Source organism: Heteronotia binoei, chromosome 11, assembly GCF_032191835.1.
Source record: "Heteronotia binoei isolate CCM8104 ecotype False Entrance Well chromosome 11, APGP_CSIRO_Hbin_v1, whole genome shotgun sequence".
Taxonomy (NCBI): domain Eukaryota; kingdom Metazoa; phylum Chordata; class Lepidosauria; order Squamata; family Gekkonidae; genus Heteronotia; species Heteronotia binoei.
In genome coordinates this window covers 61566318-61579383 of record NC_083233.1, presented here as the reverse complement: position 1 = coordinate 61579383, position 13066 = coordinate 61566318, and the positions used below count along the sequence as shown (strand labels likewise).

The 13066-nt window shown below is 43.9% G+C and overlaps 1 protein-coding gene across 2 annotated transcripts in view; it reads left to right on the top strand.

Moving 5' to 3' along the window:
* Positions 1-13066, top strand: part of DGCR2 (DiGeorge syndrome critical region gene 2) — a 78661-nt gene that overhangs the window by 42830 nt on the left and 22765 nt on the right. For both annotated transcript variants that reach the window (XM_060249420.1, XM_060249419.1), the window contains 2 exons: positions 9398-9523; positions 11366-11576. In XM_060249420.1, the coding sequence (XP_060105403.1) occupies positions 9398-9523; positions 11366-11576 (337 nt within the window). The remainder of the gene's footprint in view (positions 1-9397; positions 9524-11365; positions 11577-13066) is intronic.

The window sequence follows — 13066 nt, the reverse complement described above, 5'->3', positions numbered from 1 at the left end:
CTTTGCCTGACCTTGCTTCTGGCTCATCTTGCCTCCCTTATAACTCCTCTTGTGCCTTCATTTCCCATGGCTTCCTATGTATCAGAAGGACATATGTCTTTGTGGCACTGAGATGGGATGTTCTTTCGCTCTGGGGTTCCTTATCTCTCTATTAGCTGCTGTAGGGCTGCCTAACAGTAAAGAAGCATTAACTGTTGTCTCACTGTGAGTGGAAGGGGAGTAGGAAGATCAAAATGTCCCTTCATTCCCTGGTCACTAAAGCATAGGCACTCAGTTTCTGATGACAGCGGCTCTCAGGGTTCGGCATTTGTTTGGCTTTGTACCAGTATTTTAACCAACCGTAACCACTGTCTGATGAAGTTTATTAGAGAGACTAATGCCTGGCCTGTGCTTGGGATTGTTTTGGAACGTGGATGTGGGCTGAGATGCCCAGTGAAGCCCCCACAGATGCGACAAAAAACAGAGTGCTGCTGGACAATCAGCTGGCCGGTGTCTGATTCCCGGATTATGAGGCTGATGACTGATGGAACCATCAAGACCAAGACATCTGTTACACAGCCTCTAGGATTCTGTCAGTGGCTGAGCTACGGCACGGAGAAATAGCTCTTTAGAAGCTTATCTATGTATGTATTTGTACCCCCGTTTTCTCCAAAATAGGGACTCAAAGCAACTTACAACATCATTCTCCCCTCTTCCATCTTATCCTTTCAACAACAGCCCTGTAAAGTAGGTTAGGTTGAGAGAGAATGACTGGCTCCAGGTTACCCAGCAAGCTTCCAGGGCAGCGTATATGTTCAAACCTGGGTTTTCCAGATCCTAGTGATATGCTGTAAGTTCTCTACCATGCTAGCCAACAAAACCAGTTGAGTTGCTCTGGAGAAAAATCACTCAACATGAAACCCTTTCGGCCTAACAAATTGATTAGTGAGCAGCCTCAAAGGCTTGTTTATTCCCAAGCTATGGAACAATACAGGTTGATCTTATGCTAGTTTAGACCAGTTAACTCCATTGACAACTTTGGGGAAGAAGTAGGTCACTGAATCATCCCTGAACAATGTTAGTCTTGTTGAGCTGAGAGCATTTGTTCAGACTTAAAAAAAACAAAACCTTAATTGGAGAGAGACTCTGATGGCTCAGCTTTAAGCTGTTCTGCTTCTAACTCAAGAGCTGCAAATGTCCACAAGTGTTTGGTTGCTTGTGCATATGCATTGGCCACCCGAGAGCTCCCATCAAATAGTTGGCATAGATGTTATGCATTCCAAATGCTTTTCAGTATATAAGTAAATATATGAAGTGGGGCTACAGGGAAGATTGCAGCAGCTAGAGAGAGAAAACCCCCCTCGATTTCTTGAGCCACTGAAGTAGCTGCTGCAGTCTCCCCCCCCCCCCACCGGTCCTCCCACATTATGCTGTTCTTGCAAGTGGACTACTGGTATAAGCAGTTAGTTGCATAGGTTCGCTAAGTGTGAAATTGTTGTCTTGTATATTCTTGTAACTTTTCTCTTTCTTCTGCTTTGTGTCCAGGGACCAGGTCCCTATGCAGTGTCTGTAGAACCAAGTTCTCTTCCTTAAAATAGGTGGAAGGCAGCTGGACTCTGAAGGCTGCATCCCAAGGCCTAGTACCTGCTTGTTCCCTGGAAAGATGTGGGGAGGTTATGATGGAGGGCAGAAATTCCACAGGATTTTTTTCACCTTGTTATGTTTCTGCTAAGAAACATCCCCATTCAAATCTTAAGGGTATACCCTTTTAAATGAGACTATTGTAGAATTCATGCCATCAGCTGTGCATGAACATCTGCCAATACCATGGAATAGGGATGCAAGTTGTTGATTGCATTTGATTCTGAAATGTGCAAATGGTTGCACATTTCTAATATTAGATTTCCCTGATTGGTTGAGAAGTTTCATTTTGGTTCATTCTCTCTACATTGAACAGGTTAGAATATGTGGTCTTGAAGAGGAGAGGCACTTATTTGTTTTTCCATAGCGAAATCAGTTTCAGTTTCTTGTAAATGTTCTGCTTCCCTTTTGACCTGTGTTTTTGTGTTCATACTCTTTTCTGATAGCACTGTTACTGTATGTACTTGAAAGGAGGATGATCCTGAATACTCAACCCAGGGTTATACATAACATGGTTTTAAAACATTTCTGGACATAACTGTAACTGGTATGTGAATTTAAGGTGGCCTCACCTTTTATGGCATAGGTCAAAATAAAACTAGTCTTGCATCTGAGTAGATGCAATATCCTCATCTTCCCTGCTGGAGGGGACAGAGGGCAACAGAGCTGGCTAGGTACCAAGTGAACATATATCTCTGACAAACGTTTGTGGGTTTTGGTGGCCACAGGTCAAGCACTTTGACTCTGACCTCTGCTGACCCTCTCGTGAGCTCTTTGAGTTACAACTTTTCCTCTCAGCCAGTGGTCTCTTGAAATTAGAGCAGCGCACTGCAATTTTGCAATGGGATGCATACGTAAGCAACTCAGTATTAGAATCACCATGGTCCTCAGTAATTCCCCACTTTTCCTAGAACGTGCTTATTAAATGTTAAAGGCTTTGAATAACCTTAAATACCCCATATTCCTTTTTCTCCAGTTGTTGTCCTGGAGGTAGTAATAGATCACTCATGATTAGATGCTCCATCACAGTGTCCATGTGATGTGTTTAAGTTGCACACTTTGCACTGATTCTCCAAGTTCAGTTAGTTCCAGGTTTTTATGTGTATAGATACAATGCAGTCTAATCTTTCTGAACAGTTATTTAAGAAAAGGTTATTAATACTGGGGTAGACTTTAGAAATGTTGCCCTCCGCCTCCGTTTTAATTGCTGAATGATATAGGTGTACTCTTGAGTAAAAATTCAAGTGTGGAGAGGTAGAAATAGTACCATAGAGTTGTAGCGGATGCCACAGATTACTTAAGCTTGTGGTCTCTCCCTTAAGAAGGCTGTGTGATAGCGCTGGGCAGTCAGTAGCTTTGCAGTAGTAAGTCTGCCTCTTGATACAGTAAATTTAACACTGCCTCTTTTTAACAGTGATCTGTTCAGCATACTTACTGCTGATGGTGTGTTCAGTCTCCCAAGTTTTGGAGTCAGCTTTGAATTGAGCGCTCCATAGCTCCTCAATTTTCCTGTACTATTTCCAATTTAAAAACTGATGTTATTGTGTTTGTACCTGGTTGCGCTAATCCGATTACATCAGTTTTAAAATTGGAGGGTGGCTCAAGTTAGCAATCACTGCCATCAGATTGGCTCCCTTTTTTTGTTTGCACATGCGTGCTGGTGATGCTGTGCACCAGTGCTAACCTACATGGCATGGGTTAAACTTCCTGCGGTTTGTACTGATACTGAGCCAGTTTGGTGTGAGTGGTTAAGTGTGTGGACTCTTGTCTGGGAGAACTGGGTTTGATTCCCCACTCCTCCACATGCAACTGTTGGAGTGACCTTGGGTCAGTCGTAACCAATAATGCAAGTACCAGGGATCCTGCCTTTACAAGGACGACAGTTGAGTGGTGGTGGTCAATACTCCCTCTAAGCTGTGGAGTCTTGTGAGCAAAAATTCTGCTTCATGAGCTACTGGCATTAAAACTGTGAGCTACTGCATAAATTAGTTTGCTCCAGAGTCATTTTCCCTGAGCTAAGACAAAAATGTGTGAGCTGGAGGCTAAAAAACTAAGCTAGCTCACACCAGCTTAGAGGGGGAACACTGGTGTTGTTCCAAACTCAAATAGCCACATACAGCAACCACAAAAGGAACATTTACTCTTTTACTGTAAACTTATAAAAGGTAGCAGTGGCTGAAATCAAGGGAAATACTAGAGATCTAAGAACTATTGTAGCAGCTCAGCAGTGATACCATGCAGTTGCCTGTGTGTCATTTTTCATTTCCCTGTGTGCCTTTGTCCTACTTGTGATTGTTTTTACCAGAATCCCATTGGTAGATTCAATTTGTACCCATTCTTCCCCTCTGGAAAAGAGCCTGCTGAAATGCAATATTAATTTGTTAAAAATGCCTCCTCGTACAGAAGAGGAACCTTTTGGCTGCAGGAAGAAGTGACCCAAATGCTGTATTTCATCAGTTGGCATGGCCACATGGAGTGCCTCATGGCCAGCACACACCTTGAATCGCAGCATTTATGTTGCCATTGCAAGGCACCTGAGGTGGCTGTCTTTGAGCGTACTCCAGAGCAGTGCTGGCTGAAATTTAAGGACCAAGACTGCCTTTATGAATGCCCTGGAGGCATGGCAGTGCATCCCAAGACAGACAGGTTGCCCTCCCCATTTCAACCCACCACTCAGGTTATGGGAAGTGGCAGAGCGGCCTTGATAGGATTGAAAGCTTGAAGACAAAGGCATGAAGGTAATGCTTTGCTAAGTCCCCCCTTTCCAATTAGTTGCTATTTTGGTGTGAAAAGGAGTTGTTGCTGTTGATTATGGGAGCATAAAAAGTAGATTGCTGCAGAGTACCCATTTTCCTTAATGTGGCCCACCTTTGCATTGTTCTGTGCCCACCCTTACATGTTCCTGCTCTGTTCTGTGCTTGGCACTGCTGTTCATCGCATCTCTGTGCAATTGATCACCAGTCTACAGAAACCCACAGTATGGGAATTACTGAGGTATAGGAGACCTCAGGTATAACCCCTGGAATTAAAGCACATGTATGCACTCCTGAGATCAGTTCACCTAGAGGATGCTTTGAATGGTGGGCTTTGTGGCATTGTACCAACATAAATTTAACAGTTCTCCGCTAGCGCCCTACTACAAATCTCTAGGACTGACACAGGCTGCTGGATCTAGCAACATCAAACCCATCCCCAGTGTGCCCCCATCCTTCCATCCTCGTTGTCATAGGGAAAATGGGAACCAGAGCTGCTCTGGCACTACGTTTCCCAGTCTCTCCGCTAAGGACTCTTTGTAAGTATTGAACACATATCTGGGAACACACTGCAGCCTACTGTGTTGTTCTGTATTGCGGCTGTATTTCAGATTCAGGTTGTGTGACTGACATGAGGTTCCTGTTAGGTTACGCTGCACTGTCAAAAATGTTTTTGTGAAGTATCTCTTTAACTTTTAATGTTGCAAGGTATTTCAATGTAAAACTACTGTACAGGTGACATTTGCCTTGCTGATATTCTCCTTGAAGCAGCTGGGCCCAGAGTTGAGGTAGCCAGAAGGAAAGAGGTGGAGAATGCCCATGCAAGGAGTGAGAGGTACTGTTGGCTGAAGAAGATGAGGGCAGCCCACTATCATCGCCCCAAGCTGACCCCCTTCCCCTGTCTCTGGTAAGTGTTAAACACCAATCCCTCAGCATTTTCCCAAATGCCACTACACTGTCGTATTGCTGAGGAGCGGCTTCCAAATGTGTGCTTCTGCAGCCTGGAACTGATGTTCAGAGCAATAACTTTAACTTCTTTTCGTATAGGTTCCTCAAGGCAAGAGGACAGTGATCATCAGCAGTCACGCCAGGAAAGAAACATTGGGCAGGAAGTGTACCAGCCTCTCCTGGCTGGAGTCCAGTCCCCGGAAAACAGATGCTTGGGCACTTCGTGTATTTTCCCTGTTAAAATACTTTTCTGTTACTCGCCCTCATTTCCTTTTCTCCCTCACACTTTATCTAATGGCTGCCCCATTTCCCCCTTGCAGTATGGACCATTCAGAGCGAGTTAAAGGATATAAGGAAAAGGCAAAGAAAACAAGATAGAGACATCGCACAAATAAAGCAGCGTCTGGGACTGTAGTGATTGCTTCCTTCCTGGAGTGTGCTTTACCAACTGCACCCAAATGTATATAAACTGTAAATAGTTGTAAAAAAGGGGTGGAGGGGTCAAAAAGGAATATTTCCATTATTTATAGTCATGTATTTCAAAAAGTATATAGTTTGTTTTGAAGGGGGGGGGGAAAGGTTGTGTTTTATATAATGAAAATAAAATTGTTTATATAAAAAACCAATTGTGCTGTGTGAGTAAAGTTGGGAGAGGCAAGCCATTAATTTTTGATATTTACTTGGAAACTCAATTTTATTGCAAAGCAATTTTTAAAAAACCAAAGAACCTATATTCAAAAAAGGCATAAATTAAGTATGAAACTCTGAGAGTAAACTAACACGCGCAGAGGAAAACAGTCTAGATGGTTGTTTTAGAACACTGTAGGTCCAAGTGCATCTTCTTACGCCCAGCAGTTATATTCCTATTAGCAGTGTGGTGTGCAGCACTGTTCTGTGTCAAGAAGCTGTCCCTCCCCTTGGCATGTTGTAAACCGTCATGCAAAGGATTGCTTTTGCTCTTGAGAAGGCACTGCAAGCTGCCTCACATTAAATGCCTCAGCAGTGCTTTTCATTGCATTAACCGCTGAGAGCATGACTTCCGTGTTTTTGCCCATGGAATGCCTGAAATAACCTGTTCCGCTTGCGGTCATCTGCAGCAATCCTCTCATCTTGTAGCCATCTGTCTGCCGGTGCATCTTGAAAGTGTGTTGCTGTGTTTCTTCCCCTCTTTTTCAATGACAGGGTATCTGGTGTGTTACATCACTGAGCACTGACACCCTTCTCTTCTTCTTCTTTGCCGCAGCTATGTGCCTAGCTGGCAATAACTCCGCCGCAGGCTGCTCCTGTCGTCCTGTTTCTTTTAAAAAATTAAATGGAGAGTGCACTTTCATTATCAACTGCCATCAATGACAATCCCCGCTCTTCCCCCTTTCTGCTGCTTGTGTCTTTTTTGTACCTCTTTTAGATTGGATATCAGGCACACCCTAGGGTTTTGGTTTTTTCCTTTCTGATCGTTTCATGTTTTGGTTCCGTGTATGCCAATAGAAATCAATCTAGCAACATGGTTGCTAGGGTTCCACTACCAGCGTTGTTACAAAATCAAGTATACTTCGTGCACCTCAAGTACAGCAGTACTGTGCAGCATGAAGATTGCTAAGGATTATCTACTTGCCATGCACTGCCAACCATTGCATGCCCTGTTCAACAAACTTCATTGATGCCAAACACTCCAAATACTTGAGAACCACACACAGGGATTGCAGTAGATAATGTAACTGCTACATGGTAGCTACATAGACAACAAGATTGTATTACCTTGGTCTTCTGGGGTGTGTGTGGGGGGAGTCCTATCAATCTCTTTCATGGGCATATCTTCCATAGGCTCCTGTTCTACATTGTTGCCTTAAAATGGGAAATAAAAACGGAAAGGGGGTAAAAAACATCTCTTAAGATGTTTATCATATCAAGAGCCTTTGACCTCAAGGATCTTTAACCTCTTTCCTTAGCTGTCTATTACTGAACTGTTGGTCACAGAGGGAAAAAACGGGTTGTAGATGCCAGATGCAAGGGAGGGGGGAGATAGGGGGAGTGGGAAAGAAGGAAAGAATATAAATGTTAGTGTATATTACTGTAGGTTTAACACAAGAGAAAACAAAAGGAAAACAAAGCAAAAAAGAATGGAGCTTGGCTATTTAAAGGAACACATGCTGGAAGAGACTTCACAGTGAACTGAGGAACATTTTCAGTATTGAGCAATGGAAATACAGTTAACAATGCATCCACATTCCAGAGAGTGAGTTTTTAAATTGGCGTCCATAGAATTTCTACAGATCTGCTCTGGTCACATCTGCTCTGTTTGCCGCCATTTTTACAGACGCACATATATCCCACTCCACCCAACATAAAAGTTGCTGTTAGGTTATGGTAGGGGAGGAGGAAAAGTATCCTTCCAAATTTGCAGTCAAGTAATATTCAAAGCAGATATCCTTGGTGACACAAAAGCAAGAGATCAAAATGATCTGTACTGCCCCCCCAACACATCTATATACTGCTTCCTAATAATTTCTCCCACTGCAGCCACAAGGTTACATTTCATTCAACAGGTTTAGTAAATATTGTGCCTTTGCACCTACATCCACAGAAGAAAAGCAAGTATTTGATGGCGGGAATAGTAAACAGTCACACTACAGAGGTCCATTGGTGGCTATTAGCCACAGTGTATTGTTGGAACTCTCTGTCTGGGGCAGTGATGCTCTGTGTTCTTGGTGCTTGGGGGGGCAAAGTAGGAGGGATTCTAGCCCCATTGGTGGACCTCCTGATGGCACTTGGTTTTTATGGCCACTGTGTGACACAGTGTTGGACTAGATGGGCTATTGGCCTGGTCCAACATGGCTTCTCTTATGTACAGCAAAGATCAGCTACCCTGGATCACATTTCCTGTGATCCTGGTCTCATCCAGATCCTCTAGTGAGCTAGGGTTGCTGTCAGCAGTGCAATAGTCAGCCTCTCACCTGTCAGAAGGGAAAAAACAGCAAGCATTTAAAACTTCAACCACCCCCCTGCTGTTGTCTGTGAAAACTGTAGTTTGGAGCACTTCCCTGTACCAATTGGTGTCAAACATGCTACGCTATGTCTTTCCTGTCAATGGTGATAGTTCATGAGTAAATAGTTCTTCCAGTGCACCCATGACTTCAACTGATCCCCTTGGTTCCCCTTGAATAATTTTTAGATTGAGACTCCTCATCATGCGCCTCGGCTGAATGCTTACATCCCCTATGAGAATGCAGTTCACTTTGTAATAGGGGCTGGTTGTGCGGGAATTTCCTGAGCAGCTGTTATGCAGCACAACTCATTCTTACTTGTGGCTCAAGGCTTCGGTTTTGGTCTTGCACTCCACTGCTGTGTGCTTGTGGGGATGGAAGCAAGTGGAACGCCATCCATCTCCTTGAGAAGACTGGCAAGCAGTTTATAATGCGGTTGCATGAGTTATACCGGGAAGATGTCAGGTGTAATTGATGTGATATAACAAAGCCTGGGCTGTTAGTTCTTCAGACTCTTTTGCTGATCTGCTACGGGGCTGCTGTATTCCATTGTGTCTTTGATATGGGTTAAAATCTCAGCAGAAGAGTCTCTGGCATCAAGGCAAGGCTGCTTGTCCTGGAGGAAAGCACTAGTGGAATGGATCTGTGAGTTTCAGCTTTTAAGCCCTAGAAGGGCTTATGTGTGTGCATTTATTGGTGAAACAACAACATTTATTAGTAAAACAAACAAAAATCTCTGGCCAAGAAAATAGAACTTATTTTGCAGGAAACTTATCACTATATTTTTCTCCTCCCCCGCCCCCCGGAGATGTTCCACGTTGTTGCCTGCAGCTTTAGAATGTGATCAGAATGTGATCTGATAGCAATGAGGATCCTGTGAATTTAGGGGGAGGTATTTGTTAGTTTCCTGCATTGTGCAGGGGGCTGAACTAGATGACCCTGGAGGTCCCTTCCAACTCTGTGATTCTATAAATGGTGCTTGGGAAGCATTGGGAAGAATTTCTGGAGCACTGGGTAGAATTTCTGGAGAGGTTCCCTGTAGTTCGGTTGATCCCTTTCTTACCACTAATGAATTTGTTTTCGTTTTCACTCTAGATTTTACCGGGGACCAGCGAAATTATCATGGGAAAGAGAATGTGGACTCCAGGCATAATCGTGGAAGAGGAGGTGACACAACCCGCTTTCACACTGTCAACGTGGCTCAGCCTGTTCGGTTTAGCAGTAAGTTGCAGACTTGGAAGCTGAGTCCAGGTTCCCTGTGTAGGTCCAGCAAATCATTCTAGAAGATGCTTCAGCAAGCAAAGCACATTAAAAGAATGACTCACAAGATTAGTTCCAGTGACTTTTAAGCTCTGTTGAAATATATACGAAAGTGATTCAAGATATCCTTGACAGAGAGCTAAATACTTGACTTCTGCCATGTATACTAGGTGCTATTATTGCTTTTCCCAATCTGCAATCTTTATGGTTTTAAAAAAGAAAAAAAATCAGGACTTTAAAAAAGATTTTGTGTGTGTGAATCTTAAGGCCAGCCCTGACATTTCTATTGTTAATGTTAATGAACACAGAAATGCATTTAACTGGCAGTACAAGAACAAATTGTTTAATCTCTCTTCCAGATTTGTTGTGTCGGCAGTTGATAAACCTACTATGGGTATAGTCCAGCCAGTTAGGCACATTAAAGTGTCATTCATTTTCATTCGGCTGGTTGTGCATTTGGCCTGTTGAGCATGCTGAGATAGGGTGGTATTGAAGGTTTGGTTTATAGGAGAATCACACGGTAGTCTTTGCAAGATCAAAAGCTGTGGCCTTTGTGAAAATGAAAAGTTGAACCTGGCAAGCCAAAAAAGGAACCATGAGGATCAAATCTGGATCTTTCTCGTATTGCAGACATTTTGGATATTCCATGCTATCTGATTGTTTATACCATACACTCTTAAGTCTAAATGCCCTTCTATAAGTTAATGCACCAAAGTACATATTATGCTTATGATGAAAAAGACAGTAGATTTATACCCTGCCCTTCGCTCTGAATCGGAGTTTCAGAGCGGCTTACAATCTCCTTTATCTTCTTTCCCCACAACAGACACCCTGTAAGGTGGGTGGGGCTGAGAGAGCTCTCACAGAAGCTGCCCTTTCAAGGACAACTCTTGTGAGAGCTATGGTTGACCCAAGGAGCTACAAGAGGAGGAGTGGGGAATCAAACCCAGTTCTCCCAGATAAGAGTCATTACACTTAACCACTACACCAGACTGGGTCATATAAGATCATATAAGATGAGGTGCTGATGACTGGCTGTCTGGAATCATTCGTTGTTAAATCAAATGGGAGGGATTTGGCTCAGTGCCACAAGGGAGGAGGCTAGTATGTAATCGTTTCCTGTGTAGAGGGCCCGGGTGGTATACTGGTTAGTGTGTCAGATTAGCATTTGGGAGACAGAGGTTCAAATCCTCACTTATGCCATGGGAGCTTGCTTGGGTGCCTTTGGGCCAGTTACTTTCTCTCAGCCTAATTTACCTCACAGGGTTGTTGTGATGATACAGTGGCGTAGAGGAGAAGAATGTAAGTTGCTTTGGGGTCCCCCTTGGGGACGAAGGCAGGGTATAAATGAAGGGGGAAAAATTACCATTTGCCAGACCTTAGTGTACAAAAACTGGTCAGCTGCTGTTTCCCCTTGTGGGGGAAATGTGCAGATTGTCTATGCATTCCTCCCAAGAGTCTGATGACAACCCGAGCGAGCCATTTCAGGCCCCTTCTTGCTGCTATTTAGCAAGTGGCCTGGATATCACACGATCTTCTAGTATCGCCTCTTGCAGAAAGCAAACATGGCCTGGAAGAGGGTCTCATCTGCTTTGTCCCACCTCCACTAGAATGAAGAAAGCTTTTTTTAAAAATCTGAGGATCATTCAATCACGTGAGCCCCCACTTCCAGTCTGAACTGGCACAGAATTGAGCCTCCATTGTAATAGCTGTTTCCCCAGTCTGCTTAAAATTACAATGTACCAGGTTGAGATCCTGACCTGGGGGGGGAACTGTTTCCCTTCTCTTCTTCATGCTTCCTAGGGAAATGCCCGTCAGGATGGCATCACTACGATGGCACTGCCAGTTGCTACCGGGTGTATTTGAACGGGGAGAACTACTGGGATGCTGTGCAGACATGCCAGAGGGTGAACGGCTCACTGGCCACCTTCACCACTGACCTGGAGCTCAAGTTCATCTTGCAGCAGGAATGGGACTCGGAAGAGAAGGCCTTTGGGAGGAAGGACCAACGGAGGTGAGCGTGCCCAGATCAGCGAACGGTTCCCCACGGAAATAAGTAGAAAAGAACAAGAGCCCGTTAGCACCTTAAAGACTGACACCATTTGTGGCAGGGTATGAGCTTTCTTGAGTCACTGGTCACTTCTCCAGATGCAGCTGGAATGTGAGTCTCTCTGTCATATCTTGGAGAGTGGAGTGATTTCAGATGCTGAATGACAATAGCAGGTAGACAATAGTAAGCTCGATTTGGATTATGTGTGATATACAGAGGGGCTGTAGTCATGGAGAAATCAGCATTGGTAACGAGACAGGAAACCTAGGTCTCAGTTTAGTCCAGGAAGATGCATTGTTTTGAGCTTCATTATCAGTTGCAATTTAGCAGTCTTTCTGATCTCCCTTTGAAATTCTTTTGTAAGAGAAATGAGAGCTTTCTGACAACAACTTGAGCGTTAGTTCACTTGATCATGTGTCCTGCTAAGCCGGTTGATGGATGTATTGATATGCAGCTTTTCAGCTTTGGCTCCCGAAGTGGCTTATTAAAATCAATAAACCTTTTAAAATTAGACTGTTGCTGAGATGCCTTTTGGTTCAGGGTCCCCACTACAAATAAATTCACTGAATGCTGCAGTGCCTGTGGGGACCTGAGAGAACATTAAGGCTGGCAGTTGATAAAGAGGATGGTAAGGAGTGTCCCAGGTAGCAGACCTCTGCTTGCATTCTAATCTCCACCCAGACCTTGCAGTGACTCTCTTTGCTGATAAGGGCTTCCCTCCTGGATGCATGGCCCAACAACAACAACAACAAATTAACCTGGGCATCTTAGATGGTCTTAAAAATGTAAGAGCCCTGCTGGATCAGACCACTGGTCCAGCATCTTGTCTCACTGTGTTCTGGTACGGGTATGCAGAGGTTAACTGCCTCTGAATGTGGAGGTTCCTTTTAATCACCATGTCTAGTAGCCACTGATAGACCTATCATTCATAAATCTATCTAATCCTCTTTTAAAGCTGTTTATTCCTGTGGCCATCACTACATCCTCTGGCAGCCATTTTCACATTTTAATCACTTTCTGTGTAAGGTAGTATTTCCTTCTGTCTGTCCTGAATGTGCTGCCCATCAGCTTCACTGGATGCCCTCGGGTTCTAGTATTTTGGAAGAGGGAGAAAAACTTCTCTTTGTCAACTCTCTCCACCCCATGCATAATTTTATAAACCTCTGTCGTGCCCCCCCTTAGTTGAGAGATTCTACAGCTGTTAAAATTTTGCAGAACACAACTGCTGCAGCTTCCCATTTCCACCAGCTCAGAACCTGTAATTCATTGGCATTAGCCATACTTATTTTTGTCACAATGGAGTCTTTGGATTGAATTGTCATTCTGTGCCGTGAACTGAAATTGCTCCATCGTCTCTTATCGGACTGCAGACAACCGAAGGCACTCATCTGCATAAGCTGCTGTTCAATCACATCTAGTGGTGGTCCTCGAATCTCTTCAAGACAGCTGAAAAT